General features: G+C 49.5%; 1 protein-coding gene across 2 annotated transcripts in view; it reads right to left on the bottom strand.

The window, feature by feature from the left end:
• MOK (MOK protein kinase) overlaps positions 1-24409 on the bottom strand; it is a 1335855-nt gene that overhangs the window by 37695 nt on the left and 1273751 nt on the right. For both annotated transcript variants that reach the window (XM_069637748.1, XM_069637749.1), the window contains one exon: positions 2580-2753. In XM_069637748.1, the coding sequence (XP_069493849.1) occupies positions 2580-2753 (174 nt within the window). The remainder of the gene's footprint in view (positions 1-2579; positions 2754-24409) is intronic.

Here is a 24409-nt window from a genome sequence, read left to right as displayed (position 1 = left end):
GTAAAGAGTCTGTCAGGAGTGAACTCTCTCGTCACAGTGGTGAAACGAAAAACCATAAATCTCAAGAGTACCTTGGAAGTAAACTCAGTTGTCACAATGGGAAACCTAGCACATGTGGCAAATACGAAAGGGACCAAGAACCGTCAGGGAGCAATCGCCCCAAAAGTCCTGACAAAGTGTCAGCACTAAGAAGAAGAGTTGATAAAGCCTTAACTCTGTTGTTTTCAAACCCTTGGGAGGAAGTAAAGAGACTTCTAAAGAGTTGCAAAAAGGTCTATCCAGGAACAGTCTTCAAAACTCTTCCAGGGGACTGGAGTCATTCTTCTGATCCAAGAGTATTTAGTAAATGTGAGACAGGCATTGTATCAAGATATATGACAGACAACATATATATATTTCTAAACAAAGTTGTATTAATGATCAGGATGGTGCAACGCCTAACTAATCCTATGCTATGGTGGGATTTTCCCTGCCTAAAGAAATCTAAGGAAAGTCTGTGCCCACAAGCCCAAATCAAAAGTCTGTCTCTGTCGAATCCTATGCTTGTTCTCAACAAAATGACAACAAAACTTAGTGGCAAAAGATTCTCAACCAAATAAGTGTTCAAGTTCAATACAGTTCCAAAGTAACTTCCCAAAGATAAACTCTCTCCAGTTCTTTGGGTCTCAGGGCTCCCTTCCCCAAGATTCATAGTGGACAGTTGACTTGCTTCCTCTGCTCACAACTGCCCAAGGAAATACCATGTCTGTTTGATGCTTCCTTTGGTTAGCTTCACCGGGGACACACACCCCTTTGCTGCTTTTCCAATATTTAGTGGTTTCTGGTCTAAGCGCAGTTGACAGATCACACGGTCCACCCACTACAGGTCACGCAACCAGCAACGACATGCTTTGACTGTGATTTGACTCTTTATGCTGATAATGTCAGTGTTAGGAAACCAACTTACCAGTTCCCCGGGTGCTTCCTTCAGCACAAGCGGGCCTTTGTGCTTGGCTCCGCCTCTGTTCTCTGACATCATCTGCTGTATGCCTTCCCTCACAAGGGATCCCAGTCCTGCACAGTCCACTCGGCAAGACTGTTGGGATCTTCGCCGGTGTCTCGGCTTCTCGCTCCTCTGCACAGCAATTCCTCGGTTCTCTTTTCCTTCTGCGACTGCACCTCCACTATACATGGACTTCTGATTTCCACCTTTTATACTCACATGCCTACAGACCACTCTTCTTTGTCCCAGTACTAGAGTGGTGTTTATAATAGGAAATATGTACTACTCCTAGTTGTCTCTTCTCAGTACTTAAGAGAAAATTATAGGGGATGATAGGAATAAATTGGCAATAGCCCATAAAAGCTAAGGGAGCGGAGGTAGGGTCAGAAAAGGGGGGATACCATGCCGCGCCTTCAGGCACCCTCTCTCCAATCCCCAAGGACCCTCCAGCCAGGTGATCCTCCCTTGCTTGGCCAACCCTGGGGGGTTGGGATCCAAAAGTGATGGCCCTTCCAGGGCCACCTAAATAGAAGATCCGTTGGGAGTAAATATGAGAGTACCTTCAGGTTTCTCACGTAAATCAGACCCGATTCCAAGAGACTGCTGTTAACTCAGCCTAAGACATGATTGCTTCACCAGGACAAGGGAGCTATTCTCCTGGTTGCTTTGATGAGAAGTTCATTGAACCCTGTTTTGGTTTATTTCTTAGTGTTAGGGATATTGTGGTTGGTTTGGACAGAGGACGGTATAATGGTTTTTGACTTACATCCTGACAAACACCCAAGTTATTTGTTTTATTTATTTGAATAAAAGTCGATAGTGAAAATGATATCTCGCCACAGGTACCAGAATAAAAGATTTGATATTTTTGCTCACTGTGCACATATATGTTGGGTCAGAGACTTAGTTAAGGATTGTAGTGTAATAGAGAAGGAGATCATTTTTTATGAGGTTGCAGGCTGCCTATCGTTTAAAAGCCAACAAATGTCCTCACAATGACTGAGACTGAGGAATGCAGTTAAATGATTAAGTGTATTCCTTCCCTCAATCACCATGCAGTACTGTTTAGGAATGTGTCTGTGGCAGCTGATGCATGCAGAGATAGTAAAATGTGCACACAAGGATCAAATGGTGAAGGCTGCTGTTTCCCAATCCACTATAAAAGCTATCACAATGGATAACAATCAACTAAAGGGAAATATGTTTAAGAGAGTGCATGGATGTCTGGCTCTTCCTTTTAAGGATCACTCCAACAATTAATAAAATCAGGTATATAACCCCACTGACATCAAATACTCAAACACCAACATCCCTAGCCCAAGCCATATAGTCGACCAAGATTACATATGTCTATATCATGCACAGTACAAATTTAAAATAAGCTAAACATATAATCTTTGCAAATGCTTGTTGATCTTGAAGTTCCCTTTCCATAAACAAACCATCCAAGTGCTATGACCTTCACATAGATCAATAATCTATATATAACTGTGAAATAGAGATGAGGAGATTTGCGGTTTAATATACATTGAACCAATCATAGGACAGTGTTAAATGTTGTTGGAAATAAGTGTATGTGTAACCCTCAGGGTCTTACCTCAGCTCTCTGAAGTAAGAGTGCTGTAGCGCTTGCTTGGCACTGATTCGCTCATCAGGATCATATTCTACTAGAGCGTACATGAGCGAGAGGCTGTCCGGAGACACATTGGGTAGAATCCGAGCTATGCCAGACCCCTTCTTATAAGGAAAGTCAAAGCTCATGGCTCGTGACCTGCATGGAAACACAACCAGAAAGTTTGAGTCCATTAAACGCCAACTCTGTCACGAAGGTCTATCAATCAAAATAAATCGAAATTTTAATGTTATGGAGAATGAAGCTATGAGATAAAGAGAACAGCAATAACAAGCAAATATGTTGCTCAGGATGAGTCACACACTGCATGCACTCCCCGCTTTAAAATCATGAGTCATAGTGCTTTCCTCTAGGGTCTGATGAGCGGCAGCAGTCAGGGTCTAAATATTCACTCTCATTAACCTGTGAGACAAAATGGAAGCCTTTGCCAAACAGTTTTGGCTGTGGAACTGCAGTTGAGTTTCAAACCAAAGGATCCAACTCCAAGCTATCTCTGATGATTTTGATATTACGCCACTCAACGCCCACATAACCATACAGTAATACAACAGTATTATGAAGAAACAAACGGGTCAGATGCACAAATGAAGGGTAGTGGGGGAGGGGAAGTAAAAGGCACTTACACCCATTTCGAATATGATAAGATTCCTCAATGCATTCCTAAATAAAAACACCCTTGACAAAGGTGGGACCAGGAGATACACAGCTCCCATAGCTACTATCCAAACAAACGTATTCTATTAGGTAGCACAAAGTCTGAATCTTCCTGTATTGCCAAGTAACTACAGAAAAGTGATGGTATTAGGGTAGTGCAACATTGTCAGTCTATTTTCTGGTGATGCAATACATTTAGGTTGCTTACAATAGTGACTACTATAGAAGAATTTTGGCACTCTTGATTTAGACAATTTATGGGCTCTGTTGAAAAGTGGAAACAACAAACGAGGTGTGATCGGAGTGACACTTTTCCTGAAGTCGTTGAACTTGTAATACTTCGGGGAAAAAAGAAGAAGGGCACGCTCTCTCCGACTCACCTCTTCTTAACTGTGGACTGGGACAAAAGAAACTGGAACTTTCCTTCTTTCTTTCTCTGAGGAGGATCTGTGAAACTTCTTTTTTTTTGTAAAAATTGTAATTCAATTAAATCAATAAATAAATAAATACATTTTAAAAAATGGTGACTACTATACTCTTACATCACACCACACTTATGCAAAGTTGTCCTCGAGCAGGAGGATGGAGGTGAGATGTTGCTCCACAGCATTCTTGGTGGAGCATTCATATATGTGTCTCCCACTAAGGATCTATTGTTGTTGTGGGAACACTCACAAGTTCGTATACTAAGAAGGGAAAGGGGATGATGGAAATAGGAGTACAGTAGTCATATGATGAGTAACTTTAACTTGTTATCAAGTCCCGTCATCGCTCCATTATACTTATGGGAGATTAAAAAGTACTGTGATTAGTACAGAAGGAATACCTAGAGGCCCAAGTTGCTGCCTCATAGTAACCTTCTGAGGGAATTTGTCTTTCGAAGGCCACCAATGGTGCATTTCCTCTCACTAGATGAGCATTAATGACCTTATGAGGAGAATTCTTCCTTAGCCTACAGCATTCAAGTAAGCATGCTATTTGCCAGCTCTTGATGCTTTCAACCGATGCATCACCATCGATGACAACACATGATCTGAAAACCACCATTCCTTTGTATGCTACAAAGCATGAGCACCCTTGACATACACTTGCACATTCTCAATCATGCACTTGCGCGTTCTCAATGTCACTGGGCCTAGTACGATCGCTGTTTTGTTCCCCTCCCTTGCCTTGTCGCGCTCTGAAACACTTGTGTACGAGCGCGATAGAAATAAAATACCAATATCAATATCCAGGTTATCCAGCGTCTGCTCAGCAATTTGTTTCAAATATGGGAATACATCCAGTACATTGATGATCTGAGAGATGTGGAACTGTGTGATCACCCTGGAGACAAGGGAAGGGTGTGTTTACTGCACCACTTTATCTATGATAAATCTCAAGTGTTTTATAAACAGAGGTTATACAATTCACTGAAACAGTGCAGTGATGCAATCTCCACCAGCAACATTGTTTTCCAAGTCACCAGTTTGAGATCCGCTGTGGCCACAGATATGACAGGCATATAAAGGATTGTTGAAATAATCATGTTCCAATCCCACAATGGATGGGTGGGATTGAATCTTCAGTTGGTGTTTTCTAGAGCACATTACAATACTTAACAACTGGATTGGACAAAAACAAAGTAGCACAGCCTACACCATGGTAAGCAATAAGAGCTCATATAACATAGAAGCCTTGTATTAATCCAATTTGATTGCAGAATTTACAAGATGTGTCTTTAAAGATAGAACATGGTGCAATAAAGCCTTTTTTGGATAAACCTTTGCATCCATGCACCAAAGACAGAACCTCCTTTGTTTGGTTGAGAACGGAGACCTGGTTGATTGTTTCATAGCTGCCTTGAAGCCATCCATGTTATCTACTGAAGGACCAAAAGATCAGGTCCTTAGGTGCCGGCTTCTAAGCACAGACTATGTACACATTGATCAAGAATGAGAACCTTCCTTTCAGTGAGCAGGTTCTTCAACAGTGGAAGAGCCAACAGTGGGGCAGCCACAGTCCTAGAAGGTCCAAGAATCATACCCTTCTCAACCGCTAAGAGACTATTAAGATGAGGTGACAAAAGGGACTGCATTTCAGTTTGTTGATGATCCTGGAAAAGAGAAGTAGAGGTGGAAACCTATATGGAAGGAGACCACCGGGGTCACAGAGCAACTGATGGAAGAAAGTGTGTAGAGTGTCACTGCATCATGGGAGGCACACTCTGTTGCAACCCGACTCCGAACCGAGCCACTAAGTGAAGGGAACGGAGCGCCTCAGGAAGAGCAGGGTTGGGACAATGGCGTCAGGCCGGACTGGAGAGGAACAGCCCAGCGGAGCACTAGAGCGCTGGTTCATTCAACACGAGCGATGGGGCTGCTTTGACCCCCTCCCCGCCGCCCCTGCATTGCAGGCAAAAGGGGAGAAGGTGAGCGCCCATCCGGACAAGGGTTGCGGTGAGCAATCGAACATTGAATTGACAGTTACTGTGGCCATGTGGAACACAACTACCCACATGGCAGAGAGGGGCAGGCCCGTGGGGGAGAAGGAGCAAAACCTGCACCCAGTGGTGGAGCAGTGCCGTCAGAAGATATGCAGTGGGTGGGCTAGTCCTCAGGCAGCCAAAAGATCTGGCAGAGCCCGACGATTGGGTATAGGGCTCCGAGGAATGACAATGGGAGCAGCCAGGCTGGGGGCACACTAGTGATGCTGGAGAGGTGTGGGGGCCGGCACCAACCAGAATACAGAGGACACTTGCGAAAATAAAGGGTGTGGGGGAGTAGCCCCAGTTGGAAGCCACATTCACGAACGAGAACACCGGCTGAAAGGCTGATCCTTCCAGAATATGGTGGTCTGTCCACGCTTCTCAACAAACGGAAAGGCAGGGCATCAGCAATTCCACGGACAGCTACAGGGCGAGGGTATGGATTCCTCCCCATGGGAAAACTGGGTCTCAATTCAGAGCAGGTACCTGCCGACGTAGATTTGGAAAACACGATGCTCATGTGCTAAAGGCGGTGATGGAATCCAGAAAGAGCATGGAAGACAAATTGGACAAGTGGAAGTGAACCTACTGAGGGCAGACCTGAGAGCAGTGTCGGAAAGAGTGGGGGAGGTCGAGGAGAGAATTAGCCAGCAGGACGACACAGTGAAAGTACTTCATACTCAGGTGCAGGTGCTGCAGGCAAAGTCTCGGAACCGGGAGGAACGGGCAGATAATTCAGAAGGGAGGTCTTCGAGGGCCAACATCATGATAATTGGCCTCCCTCAAAGAATTGAGGGACTTGCGATGGATCTGACTACACCTTACAAGTGCAGAGGGCGAGGTGATCATTTGAAGAGGCTAAGAGAATCCTGCGTAGTAACCAAGTGAAATATATGCTTATGTTCCCAGCGAAACAGAGAGTTATGGTGGGGGAGAGGTCCTGGGTGTTCCAGGAGCTACTGGAAGTCTGGGACTGGATAGCAAATTGGGGGCTACAGATTCTAGGGCCCTTGGAGAGGAAGACAGACTGGCATCACACTAGAGATGTAGGAGGACGGATGGGTCCTACTGCGAGCATGGAAGATAGGGGAGGCATCCCACTAAAGGAGCGGAGAGATGCTTACAGAATTTAGGTAGCCACAAGGGCAACGCTTTGCAGAGTTGAACAGAGTGTTACAGGACAGAAACAACAACCAAATACCCCCCAAAACGGGGACCCTGGAGGAGGAGTGGAAGATTGAGAGCAGTGCGTTCCCAGCTTGGATGATGGAACCTAGCCTACTGAGCAAATACACAAAAATAGTGCACCAGTCTGTAATTTGCAAAATAACATTTTAGAAAACCTGGGCCCAACAGGGTGGAAATCTATTTCAAAAGGGACAAATTGAATGTACCGAATGTATTCATTTTTAGAAGAAACACAAATTAAAGAGAAAACCATCAATACATGGCAGGAGATTGCAGTGCTTCATGTTGCCACCTGTACCAGAAAGACAACAAAAAACTTAAACTGAATTGTATCCTTTTGTGGACACAAAAAATATCAAATAAACAAATGGTCTCACTTAGAAATCCATCTAGGAAAAAGGAGGACCACACCACACAGCCTAACACATGTTTAACAATCACATTCACTCCAAACGTAATCAACAAAAAAAGGGGGAAAACAGACAAAAGAAATAACATGTACCCAATGAAAACATTATAACCCAATGTGGGTCAAAGATCCAAAGATAATCTACTTCCATCAGCAAGCCTCGGCCTGTGTGCAAATTCCCAGGCAAATGAGCAGGTCTTGCTCGTAGATTATAAAGATTACAATATCTTACAAGGAGGTAACATAGTGCAAAGAGCAACCTAATGACTGTGAAGATAGGGGAATGTCAGCTCGCATTTCGGACTTTAACTGGTCTCCGGCGCAAACTGGGACCAGGCCTCTTCAGGACAACACATGCGGAAGAAAGGAGGTGTCTTTAATTGTTCTTTTGTGTTAGAACACAACCTGTGGGAAAATATAGAAGTCATGGATCTTAATTGCTGTTCATGTCTTGTTCTCAACCACATTGGCATTTCAAAAACGGCCACAAAGTGGTGTACCAATTCATGTGTCCATCAGTGACATTTAAAAGGAGAGAAAATCTATGCTCCTGGAGGGTGACACCCGTAGACCATGCCCGGGGACTGGAGGGAAGGAGAAACCATTTGATTATTAGGAAAAAGAAGAGGAAGAATGGGAATAAACTCACCGGAGTAAGGAACAAGTCAAAAAATGCCTGCATTTCAATGAACAGATTGAGTCAGTCCATGCGGATAAAGGCATACGTCAACAACCATTTATAGCTGTCAGTCTTCACACACCTAACGTGTATCTGTGAATTAAAGGATAGTTCCGGGACTTTTTTTTTATTGTCCCTACGGGTCGGCCATGTGTTTGTAAGCATAAATCGGTAGATCGTAGGAAACTTTCCTATGGACCTTACCCGACTTTTCGCCCATTATCGCACTCGAAATCAGCCTCCATTTTGTGATAATCCTATCATTCCGCCACATCGCCCTGGCTCACCTGCCTTTGCGGCACTAAATCAAATCCCCCGCCCCTGAGCCTGACATCAGCAGACGCGTACTGCCCATTTCAAGCACGTCTCGTGTCAACAATCGCTGCGCCTCAGCTATTGACGTGTTGCCATGGAAATGGCAGGACGCCTCTTTCCCCAATAAGTATAAACAGACCGTTTCACAACATACAGCAGCAGATTTTCGATTCCATTACTCTCTGTGTGTTACTTTGAGTATTCTGTGACTCGTTTCTGTGCTCTGGTCAGCTACCTTCGTTGATTGTAGCCCGTGTGAACAGATACCAGTACCACTGCTATAAATTATCTTACTTTCTTTACCACACAATGGCTACAATAATGCCGTATATGTACGAGCCCGAGTACACCGAGGAAGAACTACTGGAAAGGCAAGCACGCGAAAACGATGGGGATTCGGACGGCAGTTGGGAGGACCAGTCAACGGATGAAGAGCCTGGACCATGTCGCATGGACGGCGTCTCCACCTGGTGCACGTGCAATCGGTGCGAGCTAATGCCAACTGAGGAGGAGAACTGCTGCTGCCGTGAAAATTCCGGGTGCTTGGCCTACATTTCGGAAAGCGAGCAAAGTCTGCAGGAAGGCGAGCAAAGTCCGCAATGCATCACCGAGCTGCCAGAGTTCAGGGAAGCCTGCCTCTCACGGACAGTGTTGAGGATGATGATGGTGCTTATGCACGAACTTCGTGGCACTGTTCGTCCGCGTAATCCGAGTAACGAGTAAGTATACTCTGTTTGTGATGTCAGTGATGCCACCACTATTTCATGGTCGTCTCCCACATATAAAATTACATTTACATATCATTCGAACGCATGTAAATTGGTTCCATATAGTGCATTTTCTAGATATAATTTTTTTCTAAGAAAAATGACATGTGTTACCTGAATCGACATTGATAAGAAAGTTTGGTCAGTTTAATACAGTTTGCATCTTTTTTTTTCACAGGTGGTACAGGCTGGTGGCCTATCGTTGCTTCACTTGGTGGCTTCACGGGAGGCTCAGACACCGCGTTCGGAGAGTAATACCTGCCTGTGCGGTACTTGCCATTAGACAACATTTCCCCAGTGACAGTGGACAATACCGCGGATTTTCCCTCGATGTGCTGCAACCTCAACTTTACAATGTGTAATGTTTATTATTTATGTTTAACTAAAATCTAAAATAAAGCCCAACATATATTTTAACAATGGTTGTTTTGATTTTTTAAATGAATCTAGTGTATATTCTCCTGGGAGGGTGAGGTATTTATAAACTCACCCCCCTGCCTTCCATGTAGTAGATCCTGCAGCCATCCTCTTACATTCAGTTAGATGGCCTCTCCTTGGTGAGGCCCTGCGGCAAACGGGTCTTGTCTGCACGACCACCGCCCCGATCCACCCCCCCCCGCCCTATCAAAGGCAGTTCGCACCAGGGTACTTGCGCTGCTGGCAAGTGGAGCTGTCAGGGAGCGATAAAGGCCAAGAGGTGCCAAAGACCATGTACACTTCAAAGTGGTCTATAGAGCATGGGTTGTTGTTCCCATGTCTACCTCCAGACCCCGTGTCTCCTGCCAAGCATCCCCCCTCACGCTGGACGCCCCCCTGCAATCCACATAAGTGTGTCTCCATTCACGAGTCTTCCTGTGTCTTGTCTGCACGACCACCGCCCCGATCCACCCCCCCGCCCTATCAAAGGCAGTTCGCACCAGGGTACTTGCGCTGCTGGCAAGTGGAGCTGTCAGGGAGCGATAAAGGCCAAGAGGTGCCAAAGACCATGTACACTTCAAAGTGGTCTATAGAGCATGGGTTGTTGTTCCCATGTCTACCTCCAGACCCCGTGTCTCCTGCCAAGCATCCCCCCTCACGCTGGACGCCCCCCTGCAATCCACATAAGTGTGTCTCCATTCACGAGTCTTCCTGTGTCTTGTCTGCACGACCACCGCCCCGATCCACCCCCCCCCGCCCTATCAAAGGCAGTTCGCACCAGGGTACTTGCGCTGCTGGCAAGTGGAGCTGTCAGGGAGCGATAAAGGCCAAGAGGTGCCAAAGACCATGTACACTTCAAAGTGGTCTATAGAGCATGGGTTGTTGTTCCCATGTCTACCTCCAGACCCCGTGTCTCCTGCCAAGCATCCCCCCTCACGCTGGACGCCCCCCTGCAATCCGCATAATGCCACGACATATACACGTCATTCATTCACAAACACACCCCTGTTTCGAATTCTTTATAACCCACTTCATATTTCTAATGAGAACTTCTTTGCGCTTTGCTAGTCAACCCGTGAAGGTGCTGGTTATCTGCTCTTCGTCTCTGTGAACTTCCGTGACCACTTTGAGCAAACTCGTCAGTTTGCAACCTGTGAACTGCTCCCTGTTCTACGACAAGAAACTACTCTGATCCCTGCATCTAACTGTTTGTTCGTCAAGGTAAGTCCATGTACCATAATCATTTTGCGTCCAATTTTTTAATTTATATCTATTTGCTAGTAGTCATCAAATTGCATCCATGTTTTCTTTTCGTTCACGACAGTACATGCAAGGAACTAGTCACATGTTCTGAGTTTAGTCAAATTACTTTTTCTATTTTTTGAAAGTTATTGAAATACTTATCCGCATGTGAATAACGTGTATAGTTCCAAGAACCAAAACGGACCTTGCATTGAACCTTTTATGTGTCATTTAATGTTTTAACACATTGGTATTCATAGAGAATTGTTGATCTTTACTTTTCAGAACTTTCCATAATGCCTGCCTGTTCCATTGGCGGTTGCCCTTCGAAGACTCATAACAAATCTGAAGGTACTATAATGCATGTTTTCCCTAAGACAATAGATCAGATAAGAGAATGGGTCCGATATTGCGGATATCCAGCCTCTGAGCTAGAAAGTAGAGTCCTAGAAGTCTTTGCGGACAAGAGGGGTGATCGATACCGCATCTGCAGCAGGCACTTTAGCCCAGACATGTACTCCACATCATTGCTAATAAAGAAGAAAACACCGCGAGCGAGGCGAAAATTGCTCTCAACCGCTATTCCCACTCTATTCGTCCACATCCCTCCACTGGTGAGTCAAGTTTACGTATTTGTCTCTCGGCCTTGCGGTAGTGTGTAGCATTAGCTAACAATAATTTCCCCATTTATGTATCCACTCAATATGAAGGCGGAAGATTCTCCATCCGTGTCGTTATTGCAGTCATCAGCCACTTCAAGCGCCTATCGGGTAATCTTACTTAGCTATTCTGACACTGACTTGTTTTAGGCATGTAAATCAATAGTTTTAATTGATCCAAAATAATGCAAGTACTGTCTTTCAGGGAGATGCTGAGGAGTCCAACGCATTGACGACAACCGTAGATGTCACTCAGATGCTCGAGGTACGTTTCCGGACAGTTCCATCGATGGAGATCATCAGATCTTGCATTCTTGTAGCGTGATTGTTACACACAATGTTTCTTTCGTTTTTAGCCATTGGTATGTCCTTCTGTCGTCGCCCTCCTATGTGTCTTCTTTTTTCAATATTGTGTTCATTACTAATGAAAGTCCTATGTTTCAGGGAGTCGATGGAGCATTAGTCCAAGAAGAAGGGGGAGCATGCAGTTACGGGTCGGCGCAACAGCTTGCAGAAGTGTGCACCGCAGTTACAGCGTCCCTTGATGTTCTTATGCATTTCGAGGTATGGATACTGACAGATCAATCATGCGAGATCAAATGACGTGATTACATCCGCTATACTTCCTTCTTTATTAACGCAAGTACTATGTTTCAGGGAGCTGACGGAGCTTCTTCAACAAGAACATCACCCCTAGTAGTTGATGCAGATCTCTGGGTGGTGACACTTCCAACGATGGAGCAAATCGAATCATATTTAGATATCCATTATTTATTTTAGACAACTGATCATTTGTGCAGGTCTATTTAGATGAGCCGTTGACGCCTGCAGAAAGTTTATGTTCTTTTAAACAAAATAGAAAACCATACTAATGCAATTACTGTGTTTCAGGGAGTTGCTGAAGCGTCATCTTCAATAATATCATCAATGGAAGTCTATGCGGAGCCCGAGGTATGGATCTTGACAGTTCAATCTAACTAGATCAACAATGCGTGAACTATTGTCGTTTGAATGTTCTACACAATGCGTTCATTCGTGTTTTGCTATTGAGATGTACGTATGGGTATTGGTCCCCAAGTACATTTTGTGTTTTCAATATTATTATACATACTAATGAAAGTTCTATGTTTCAGGGAGTCGATGGAGCCTCAGTGAGTGATGGATGTGCTTATCATGAAAATATAGTCGTTGCAGCGCGAGAGGAAGTGGAGACATGCACACACGAGTCGGAGCAACAGCGTCCAGATGTTGAAGTTCGAGGCAAGAAAGTTTCAAAGAAAAGAAAGCAAAAGAAGGTTAGTGTCCTGTTCACTATATTATGTTGTCTTTCACTGTCAATAGTTCAATACTGTAAGTTGTGTTTAAACTGAACATCCCTTTTCTAATCTGTCCTCTAGTTGCGAGTGGGTGTAAGAACTAGATCTACACAGACAGTGAAGCGAACGAGAGATGTTGCTTGTCAAACCTTTTGGCAGGGACTTGAGACTGGAGATGCATCGTGCCAATGGGAAGAATATGAAGTGATTGACAACGGAGCTATACCACCACCAGCCATTGATAGTGAATGTCCTCCTGGTAGTTCGGATGCAGTTGGAGATAAATTCACAGAATCCACACCCGCAAAAAATAAGAGCGCGCGAAAGTTGAAGACATTGTTTTTTTCTCCCATCTCCGGACAAGGAACAGATGTTGCAATGGAAGAGAATGAAGTGGACGACAATGAAACACCATCAATATCACTCAGCATAGCGGAAGACGATATCAGAGATTGTACCTTTCATGCGAGTGACATGTCCTCAACGTTACAGGCCGAACCAGCTGGGATGCAGAGTGACAGTATAAGGAAAGAGGCCAAATTCATTGTATTCGATAGCTGTTTGATGGATATTATTATGATGATGAAATGTGGGCATTGGGTTGGTGGGGAAGTATGTGGGGAGCCATTGATTAATGTGACTCGTGCAATTCGAGGCACTAACCTTAAAATACATGCCACCTGTACACAATATCATCCGTTCGCATGGTCTGCACAACCCATGCTGGGGCAACTGCCAGCAGGCAATCTACTTTGTGCAGCGGCCGCACTTTTTAGTGGTTCAAGTTTTAAAAAGTTACAGTATTTCTTTCAGTTTGTGGGAATCCATTTCATTGCGAAAAGTCAGTTCTACAAATACCAAACCGATTATCTATTTCCAGCCATCAGCGAAGCTTGGAGAATGGAAAAAATGTCAATGGAAAGTACATTCGCGGGCAAACGCTTCAGGCTAGCCGGTGATGGACAGTGCGACAGCCCAGGATTTTCAGCCAAGTACTGCACCTACCACTTTCAGGACATGGAAAGTAAGAAAATTGTGAGTTCGGTGGTCGTGCAGGTGTCACAAAGTACATCCTCAGTGGCCATGGAGAAAGTTGGCTTTGTAGCATCATTGCAAGAACTACAATCGCGGGGAATGGTGATCGACCTGATAGCCACGGACAGACACGTTTCAATTGCCAAGACAATGAGAGAAGAGTACAAAAATATAAATCACCAATTTGACGTATGGCATCTTGCAAAAACAATCAATAAAAAATTGTCGGCTGCAGGAAAAAAAAAAGATATGCAAGGTATTTCACAGTGGTCCAAGTCAATCAGCAACCATCTTTGGTGGAGCTCAAAAACATGTGAAGGGTCGTTGGAAATTCTACTGGAAAAATGGCGGTCAGTAATGTTGCACTGTAGCACGTACATCGATGGTCGACAAATGAGCATTTCCACAAATGTGAACATGGCCATTTGTCCACAGAGGAGGCACGGAAGAAGAAGTGGTTGATTCCTTCATCACCCACTCACAAGGCCATTGAAAAGATTGTATTTGATAAAACTATAACAAGAGATTTGAGGGGACTCACGGAATTCTGCCACACAGGAGATTTGGAGGTGTTCCACAATATGTGCCTAAAGTACAGGCCCAAAAGATTGCATTTTGGCATGGAAGGCATGATAAATCGGACTCTTCTAGCGGTCTTGGCACATAACCATAATGTTGGCCGTCAACAAAGTAGGACGACCGGAACTTTAGGGACGCTTCGCTACAATAAGGCCTTCGCTAAAAGAAGTAAACAATGGGTGATCAAACCAGTGTTTGAGGATATGCAATATGAGTTTATTGAGAGACTTATCGTAGATGTCCTCGATAGGCACATACATGGAGTGGTGAACGAACCTATGCAGGGGACAACTGCATTGCCACCCAACATTGCCTCTGTTCCATGTCCACCTAAAGCAGAGCTCATTGAGAAATACACATCACGGTTTAAATGATTGTAATTTGATTGTCTGTTCTCTCGAGTCTCCTCATGTTGCAGGCCCATTGCAATTAAACCAAACAGTAATATAAATCATTTTTACAAAAATTATAGAATGTTTCCGTATTACAAACACATGGCCGACCCATAGGGACAATAAAAAAAAAGGCACGCAGACAAGATGCCCTTACACTGACTGCAGCTAACTAGAAATGTGTGCTCGCTCAAAGTGAAGGTCAGCTGCTTTGATGTTTTGCTCGGGTGGCGGAACGGCCCACGACCCAGTATAAGGTTCTATTGTGATTTGACCTTGACAGGCCGGGACCATCCTGAAAGACTAAGAAAAGATAATGAATAAAATTTCAGAAACGAAACGATGAGCCACGTTCATTAGAAGAAGTAACGTCGGCAAAGAAGGAGTGGTGTTTCGGGTCTGCCCTACACAGAGACACAATGGAAAATGCAAATATAATGTAAGTAACTTTTGATGAGTTTATACCGCAATTTCATTACTATACAGTGGCTTTAAAGACGGGTTCAGTTGTACTTGTTCGTTCTATGTGGCATATTGTTTTCTACCGCGCACTATCTTGAGGAGAAACATCTGCTTTTACTGAAGCACCTCAAAACCTTCCTCTTTGCTTCTGCTTTCTCTCTCCCTCTCCCCTGCTACAACTGGTCCACTGTCTGCGACCTCGGTCCTGGGCCCTTCCACTCTCCACCTGCACTGCCTCCCTGTCAACCCCTGCACTGGGGGACTGTCTCAGTATCCTACAGCCCCCCCTTCCCAGCACTTGTTCTGCACTTACCTTGCACTTGCCACCAGCTGGCCCTATTTATTTATTATTTTATGCTACTTACCTTGTACTCCACACCCCCCCCTCCCTGCCTCGCCACGCCTTTAAACACTTGTGTACACCCAGTAGCGCTGTCCTCGCTATGATTTTAATAAGGATCTGATGGTGAGACTAATTTCATTTTTTATGTTTTTAGGTACATCATTCACTACTGTCTGTGTCACGAGTACCGGACACCGGCGGACGGCTTCTACAGCCGCCAGTTGCTTCTCCGCGTGAACAACGTTACCACCCTGACCATTTTATGGGACGATCGCCAAGTACAAGTATGCCCTTACGCGGTACTAACGGTTAGATGCAACATACCTACCGTTGTGGTGGCCTAGTGCCTCGTTGTTGGAACAGCCATGCGATTATCAGTGCGACCGAAGAGCTTATTTTTATCGTAAACCAACACCCTGTCTACTGCACACGAACATCGCTTCCCTCAAGACGAACTAATTTGGATCCAGAGCAAAGAAAAATGCAAATCGCTGAATATTCTCTAAACATTTGATGTCCAATAAACGTACTTTGCCAAATGTACAATCTTGCCGTTTGCTTTTAAACCACGGTTTCACATTCCGAATTGTGGCGCTGTATTGTGAGATGCTCTAAGACCCTGTGTACAGCAAAGGACCATCGCGTTCCTCAATACGAACTTTTTGGAACATGAGCAAATAAAAATGCAAATCGCTGAATATTCTCTAAACATTTGATGTCAAATAAATGTACTTTACCACATTTACAATCTTGCGGTTTGATTTCAAAGTACAGTTTCATATTCCGAATTGTGGTGCGCTGTATTGTGAGCTGATCTGTGTTGATTTCCGGGGTCTGTGTGGAGTCGCGTAGAAGACGCCTGGGCGCGTTTGCCTACGCAGCACAGTAACGTCACGGAGAGAGGCGGGGAATATGAATGTTTTGATAATGTCTGTTTCAGGGGCGGGGGATTTGATTTAGTGCCGCAAAGGCAGGTGAGCCAGGTCGATGCGGCGGAATGATAGGATTATCACAAAATGGCGGCTGATTTCGAGTGCGATAATGGGCGAAAAGTCGGGTAAGGTCCATAGGAAAGTTTCCTACGATCTACCGATTTATGCTTACAAACACATGGCCGACCCGTAGGGACAATAAAAAAAAAGTCCCGGAACTATCCTTTAAGGAAAAAAGCCCCATATCAGATGTCGTGCAAGGTCGCTGCGAGTACCAGCGTGATTCCAGCCCTGATACATTTCTAAACAAGAACACCAGAGTGACTCTGCCGCAAATAGATTTCTAAACAAGATTGTCTTGGTGGAAAGGTCAGCCGGTACATGCTCGCACGCACTAAAAAAGTCACACCTACCTAGGGGTAACATTCCTGGTGTGCTCTATACGATGGTCAAGTCAGTTCAACGATGCTGCGAATGACAGGCAGCACGGGACGTTGCTTGTGTGCTCATGTTATAAGCCAACGCTGTTCTGAGAGCAGAACTCGCCCCTTGCGTAAGGAGTAGACCGCGTTTGCGGCTCCAGATGCAGAGCCCGATGTGGCGGCCATGATGAGTGAGTGAAAGGGGCCTGTGCATCACTGTCTGAACAAGGCAGGCCAGTTGCCCAAGGCAACTTGGGTGAGGGATGAACCGCATTGTCAGCAACTGATGAAGAAACTTACATGGCGGACGGGTTGGAAAAAAAATTAAAAGGGGCCTGTGCTCAGTTATTTGAACAAGCCTTGCCAGACAGACACAGACAATTATAAAAATACTAGTGAGGATAGAACAAAACCAAGAAATAAATGTGTAAATGAAATCAAATTGCATGGTGAGACCCTGGTCTACGAAATTTAGAATAGACATAGAATGGACCCGGCTGGTTTAAGTGAGTAGAGCAGACCACTGTACTTCATCATTCAGGCCATGTATATGCGTACCGAGACACAGGATCCATTTGTATTCTAGCTTGAGAAGCCCATTTGGTAGCGAAAAATCGCTTCTATCCTGTTTCAATTGGTCAATAACCCACCAGCTGTCTTCTTCGGCCGAGTGATGCATTGCTGAGTAGTGGGCGACTATGGGAGCCGTTAACGAGTTGTTGCGTATCCTTGATCTGTATTCGATAATATGTATTCCAACCTTTCTACACATCATACCTATGTAGATAAGATCGCAGGGACATTTAGGGGCCGATTCATGGAACAAACGTGCGCCGAAAATCTACGCGCAAGCAGGCGCAAGCGGAAAAAAAGAGGCGCACGCGCACGCGTGCGATTCATGGAAGTCCCTGCGCGTGTCTTCCTCAGGATGTGCGCCAAACCCGTGCATGGCGCACACGTCACTGCAACATCGCGAAAGGCGTGCGCGACGCGCACAGTGAAAGCGCACAACCGCAGCGCACACACCAGAAAGTGGGCGGGACATGGGGCGTAACGCGCGGAATGGGGAACAACACGCGAAAATAAGGGCGTAACTGGGGATGTACTGCAGGGAAGCAGACGGAACGCCCACACGCACTCGAACCACACGTATTCATGGAATCGAATAGGGCAAAGCCACGCACAGCCAAAGACACGCACAAGCTGAAACACGGCCGCCACACGAAGGCAGGCGGTAGAGTCCCAGCACATCAAAAAAGTGGCGCGCGGGAAGTTAAATACGCGATTGAGCGGGTACGTGGATTTCAGGGGTGCGCGAGAAATTCTACACGCGATTGGCCTGGGTACGTGTATTACAGGGGTGCGCGAGAAAATCTACACGCGATTGGCCTGGGTACGTGGATTTCAGGGGTGCGCTAGAAAATCTACACGCGATTGGCCTAGGTACGTGGATTTCAGGGGTGCGCGAGAAATGCTACACGCGATTGGCCTGGGTACGTGTATTACAGGGGTGCGCGAGAAAATCTACACGCAATTGGCCTGGGTACGTGGATTTCAGGGGTGCGCGAGAAATTCTACACGCGATTGGCCTGGGTACGTGTATTACAGGGGTGCGCGAGAAAATCTACACGCGATTGGCCTGGGTACGTGGATTTCAGGGGTGCGCGAGAAAATCTACACGCGATTGGCCTGGGTACGTGGATTTCAGGGGTGCACGAGAAATGCTACACGCGATTGGCCTGGGTACGTGTATTACAGGGGTGCGCGAGAAAATCTACACGCGATTGGCCTGGGTACGTGGATTTCAGGGGTGCGCGAGAAAATCTACACGCGATTGGGCCTGTGCGAGTGGGGCAGTGTATTACGTGGGTGTGCGGGAAGTGTAAGAGGTGAATTGCCAGTGTGGGTCCTCCCAGGTCTCCCCTCTACCCCCTCCACGACCTCTGCAGGCAGCCCACACCACAGGGGACTACCCTGCACCCCTGGTCATGTCCCGCAGGCAGCCCATCCACCATGGGCATGCCCCCCAGCCAAGCCACATGTCCCCTTGCACCCCCACCCCCCAGCACCGTGGGGCACCTGCCAGCAGGCCCCCAACCATGTCCCACTCATGTCCCCTTGCCCCCCCCAGTCACCAGGGGCAGCCTCCACCAGGCCCCCACCCATGTCTCCCACCACCCCCACCCCTCCAGTCACCAGGGGCAGCCTCCACCAGGCCCCCACTCATGTCCCCCTGCGCCCCCACCCCCCAGCACTGTGGGGCACCTGCCAGCAGGCCCCCAACCATGTCCCCTTGCACCCCCACCCCCCAGCAGGCCCCCACCCAGGTCTCCCACCACCCCCACCACCCAGTCACCAGGGGCAGCCTCCACCAGGCCCCCACCCATGTCTCACACCACCCCCCAGTCACCAAGGGCAGCCTCCACAAGGCCCCCACCCATGTCTCACACCACCCCACCCCTCCAGTCACCAGAGGCAGCCTCCACAAGGCCCCCACCCATGTCTCCCACCACCCCCACCCCTCCAGTCACCAGGGGCAGCCTCCACAAGGCCCCCACTCATGTCCCCTTGCACCCCCACCCCCCAGCACTGTGGGGCACCTGCCAGCAGGCCCCCAACCATGTCCCACTCATGTCCCCTTGCACCCCCACCCCCCAGCAGGCCCCCACTCATGTCCCCTTGCACCCCCACCCCCCATGCACTGTGGGGCACCTGCCAGCAGGCCCCCAACCATGTCCCATCCATGTCCCCTTGCACCCCCACCCCTCAGCAGGCCCCCACTCATGTCCCCTTGCACCCCCACCCCCCATGCACTGTGGGGCACCTGCCAGCAGGCCCCCAACCATGTCTCCCACCACCCCCACCCCCCAAGCAGGCCCCCACTCATGTCCCCTTGCACCCCACCCCCCAGCACTGTGGGGCACCTGCCAGCAGGCCCCCAACCATGTCTCCCACCACCCCCACCCCCCAAGCAGGCCCCCACTCATGTCCCCTTGCACCCCCACCCCCCAGCACTGTGGGGCACCTGCCAGCAGGCCCCCAACCATGTCCCACTCATGTCCCCTTGCACCCCCACCCCCCAGCACTGTGGAGCACCTGCCAGCAGGCCCCCAACCATGTCCCCTTGCACCCCCACCCCCAGCAGGCCCCCACTCATGTCCCCCTGCACTCCCACCCCCCAGCACTGTGGGGCACCTGCCAGCAGGCCCCCAACCATGTCCCCTTGCACCCCCACCCCCCAGCAGGCCCCCAACCATGTCCCCTTGCACCCCCACCCCCAGCAGGCCCCCACTCATGTCCCCCTGCACCCCCACCCCCCAGCACTGTGGGGCACCTGCCAGCAGGCCCCCAACCATGTCCCACTCATGTCCCCTTGCACCCCCACCCCCCAGCAGGCCCCCACTCATGTCCCCTTGCACCCCCACCCCCCAGCACTGTGGGGCACCTGCCAGCAGGCCCCCAACCATGTCCCACTCATGTCCCCTTGCACCCCCACCCCCCAGCACTGTGGGGCACCTGCCAGCAGGCCCCCAACCATGTCCCCTTGCACCCCCACCCCCAGCAGGCCCCCACTCATGTCCCCCTGAACCCCCACCCCCCAGCACTGTGGGGCACCTGCCAGCAGGCCCCCAACCATGTCCCACTCATGTCCCCTTGCACCCCCACTGCCCAGCACTGTGGGGCACCTGCCAGCAGGCCCCCAACCATGTCCCCTTGCACCCCCACCCCCAGCAGGCCCCCACTCATGTCCCCCTGCACCCCCACCCCCCAGCACTGTGGGGCACCTGCCAGCAGGCCCCCAACCATGTCCCACTCATGTCCCCTTGCACCCCCACCCTCCAGCAGGCCCCCACTCATGTCCCCTTGCACCCCCACCCCCCAGCACTGTGGGGCACCTGCCACCAGGCCCCCAACCATGTCCCACTCATGTCCCCTTGCACCCCCACCCCCCAGCACTGTGGGGCACCTGCCAGCAGGCCCCCAACCATGTCCCCTTGCACCCCCACCCCCCAGCAGGCCCCCACTCATGTCCCCCTTGCACCCCCCCCCCCCCCCAGCACTGTGGGGCACCTGCCAGCAGGCCCCCAACCATGTCCCACTCATGTCCCCTTGCACCCCCACCCCCCAGCACTGTGGGGCACCTGCCAGCAGGCCCCCAACCATGTCCCCTTGCACCCCCACCCCCCAGCACTGTGGGGCACCTGCCAGCAGGCCCCCAACCATGTCCCACTCATGTCCCCTTGCACCCCCACCCCCCAGCAGGCCCCCACTCATGTCCCCTTGCACCCCCACCCCCCAGCACTGTGGGGCACCTGCCACCAGGCCCCCAACCATGTCCCACTCATGTCCCCTTGCACCCCCACCCCCCAGCACTGTGGGGCACCTGCCAGCAGGCCCCCAACCATGTCCCCTTGCACCCCCACCCCCCAGCAGGCCCCCACTCATGTCCCCCTTGCACCCCCACCCCCCAGCACTGTGGGGCACCTGCCAGCAGGCCCCCAACCATGTCCCACTCATGTCCCCTTGCACCCCCACCCCCCAGCACTGTGGGGCACCTGCCAGCAGGCCCCCAACCATGTCCCCTTGCACCCCCACCCCCCAGCACTGTGGGGCACCTGCCAGCAGGCCCCCAACCATGTCCCACTCATGTCCCCTTGCACCCCCACCCCCCAGCACTGTGGGGCACCTGCCAGCAGGCCCCCAACCATGTCCCACTCATGTGCCCTTGCACCCCCACCCCCCAGCAGGCCCCCACTCATGTCCCCCTGCACCCCCACCCCCCAGCACTGTGGGGCACCTGCCACCAGGCCCCCAACCATGTCCCACTCATGTCCCCTTGCACCCCCACCCCCCAGCACTGTGGGGCACCTGCCAGCAGGCCCCCAACCATGTCCCCTTGCACCCCCACCCCCCAGCAGGCCCCCACTCATGTCCCCCTGCCCCCAGGTCCTGACGAAACGCAATCATGGCAGTAATGGGCAGCATACCCAGCACAAACACCCAGGCAAGGATTGCATCCACCCACATAGTAGATGCAATTACATGATACAACCCCAATGGCAAGTATGTAAATGAACACATGTCCCTCACAAACACATACACAATGGGTGCAAGTGAATGTCAAAACCCATATCATGACATACATGAAACCAATGAGAAAATACCACAAATGTAAGTAATACATATATGTATTAAAGATGAAAATGAAGTAAAGAAATCAAACACACAACAATGGGGATGACAAAACAAATGGTCCATGTCCGAGAACAAATAGAAAAAATCAAAAAACAAAGGAATCCAAAAACTAATGTAGTCCAAAGCAAAGTAATGGGGGGAAAAATAAGGAAAAACCATTGCCTCATGGTGAACACAAATATAAATCCAACAAATGTTTTCCAAACATCAAACTATGTACAAGAATATCCCAGGGTCCATGAGCCCAACACCATAAATTAAACCTACTACTACTAACTAATAATAAAAATATATACAGAAAAGTGGCCATTGTCCGAGCGGTCCAAAAAAAACTTAAAAAATAAAGGAAACCTAACACTAACTAACTAAAGAACTATATACAATGGCAGCGGGCAAGTCCTGCGGCTCACTCTGTGATGTTGCCGGCCAGGGCATCCTCGAACTCCATGTCGATGTCCCGGAGGCGGGACTCTGTCCTGGCCCCGAGGTCTCGCAGGGACAACCCCGTGTCCACCTCAAACTCCCTGCGAGCTTCCTCGAGGCACTCAGCCCGCCTCAACGCCCGACGCATGGAGAACTCCGCCCTGACCATGGTGAGCCGCTCCTCTTCCGCCCGCTGCCGCTCCGCACCTATCCGCTGGACCAACTGTTCCCACACGGAAGACACTGCCATCCCAGGGTTCTCCTGCCCTCCGGCCGATGCCTGCCCCTCTGATCTTGATGGCCCCGAGCCATGATGCCTCCCACGTCGAGCCTGCTGCTGCCTCTGACGCCACTGCCTCTGCCAGCACGACGGCATCCAGGCTGATGGAATCCACCGATGCCGTCGTGCACGTGCCCTGCCAGATGATGCCGGCACATCCTCCATCTGCAGGGGGACAGTTGTTGGTGTGTCCACCCCTGCTGGACCTTCGACTCCCGACTGTGGCAGGGATGGGGTCCCCACCGAGCTGGCTGCGTTGGTCGGGGCAGGTCCACAGGGGGCCCTGGTGGCATCTGGGCTGGAAGACGGCATGGAGCACGACTGGCGCATAGCCTCCACAGAGGAGGAGAGGGTCGCCAGAAGGCCACACACATGTAGGAAACCCCCGACCATGGCGGCTCCCAAATGGTTCACGTACGCACGGTGCTCTTCGTGATGATGTGCATGCTCCTCCCGGGAAGCATGCACCTCATCACGAATGCCAGCCGTGCGCAACGCGACACCAATCAGGACCCTCTCCACACGGCCAGGGGTCCCCTCGTCCGCAGGTAGAGGAGTGTCAGATGACATGGACATCTCCCCTACCTGCGGACGGGCCTGGGATGGGGCATCCCTGCTGGTGCATGGTGGTGCAGTCACAGTGTCAGGGACAGTGACATGCACAGGCACCTCCACGGCGACCTGTGCTGCCTCCTGCCCCTGGCCCTGGACTGCACCACTTGCACCAGCGGGGATGCCCCCACCAGGCCCCATGTGTGGCTCAGTAGCGGCCTCCTCCCCCTCTGTGGAAACCACCAACCTGGATGTCTCCACGCCGTCTTCCGCCGGTGCAAGCCCCTGTGGGGGCTCACCCACCCCTTCCGCTGCAGCCGTGGTGGCATCCCCGCCGCTCTGCTCCACAGCGCCTTCTCCGCCCTCTTCTTCACTTGCCACTGTGTAGAGGGAGACATAGAACACAAGCATCAGGGTACTGTACAATGGTCCCCTAGACAGGAAGCAACAGCAGATGAGTGGCACTGTCATACATCACTTCCATCATGTCCCGCCACAACACATGGGTCAGTGCAGGCAAAACACATACAGTAACAGGCATGGCGCATGCCATGGACATTGGCATACATGACCAAGGGACTCATGATTCATACAATGTTGGTTTTAAACTCACATGCATCATGGGTCTTGCCATCACATGCACACACCTCACCGTAGTTCCATCCATCTGGCCTCGTACACCACAGACGCAGTGGATACAAGGATGACTAGGCTGCATCAGTGAATCTGAACATTGTCACAGACATGTGTCATGCATCCATGGCAGTTACAAGTCACAGACACGCAGTTCAGACACACACACATGGGCACCATACGTGTACATGGGACCAGCACCCATCCCTCACCCCCACCCATGTCCAGGAACAGAGACTGCCATGCTTCCATGTGTCCATTCCGCACAGAGCCCCCCATGTTGCAATAGAACACATGCACCAACCATGTGGTTCACACATCACTGTACTCACATGCCTGACCATGATGTCCCTGCACACACACATACGTACATGGCCTATGTCACACATACAGGCAGGTATCAGACAACCAGCACACTGCAACATGCCCTGT

This window comes from Ambystoma mexicanum, chromosome 14, assembly GCF_040938575.1.
Source record: "Ambystoma mexicanum isolate Mex_15411 chromosome 14, UKY_AmexF1_1, whole genome shotgun sequence".
NCBI lineage: Eukaryota > Metazoa > Chordata > Amphibia > Caudata > Ambystomatidae > Ambystoma > Ambystoma mexicanum.
The sequence above is the reverse complement of the archived record's forward strand: the minus strand, read 5'-3'. Positions and strand labels throughout refer to the sequence as shown.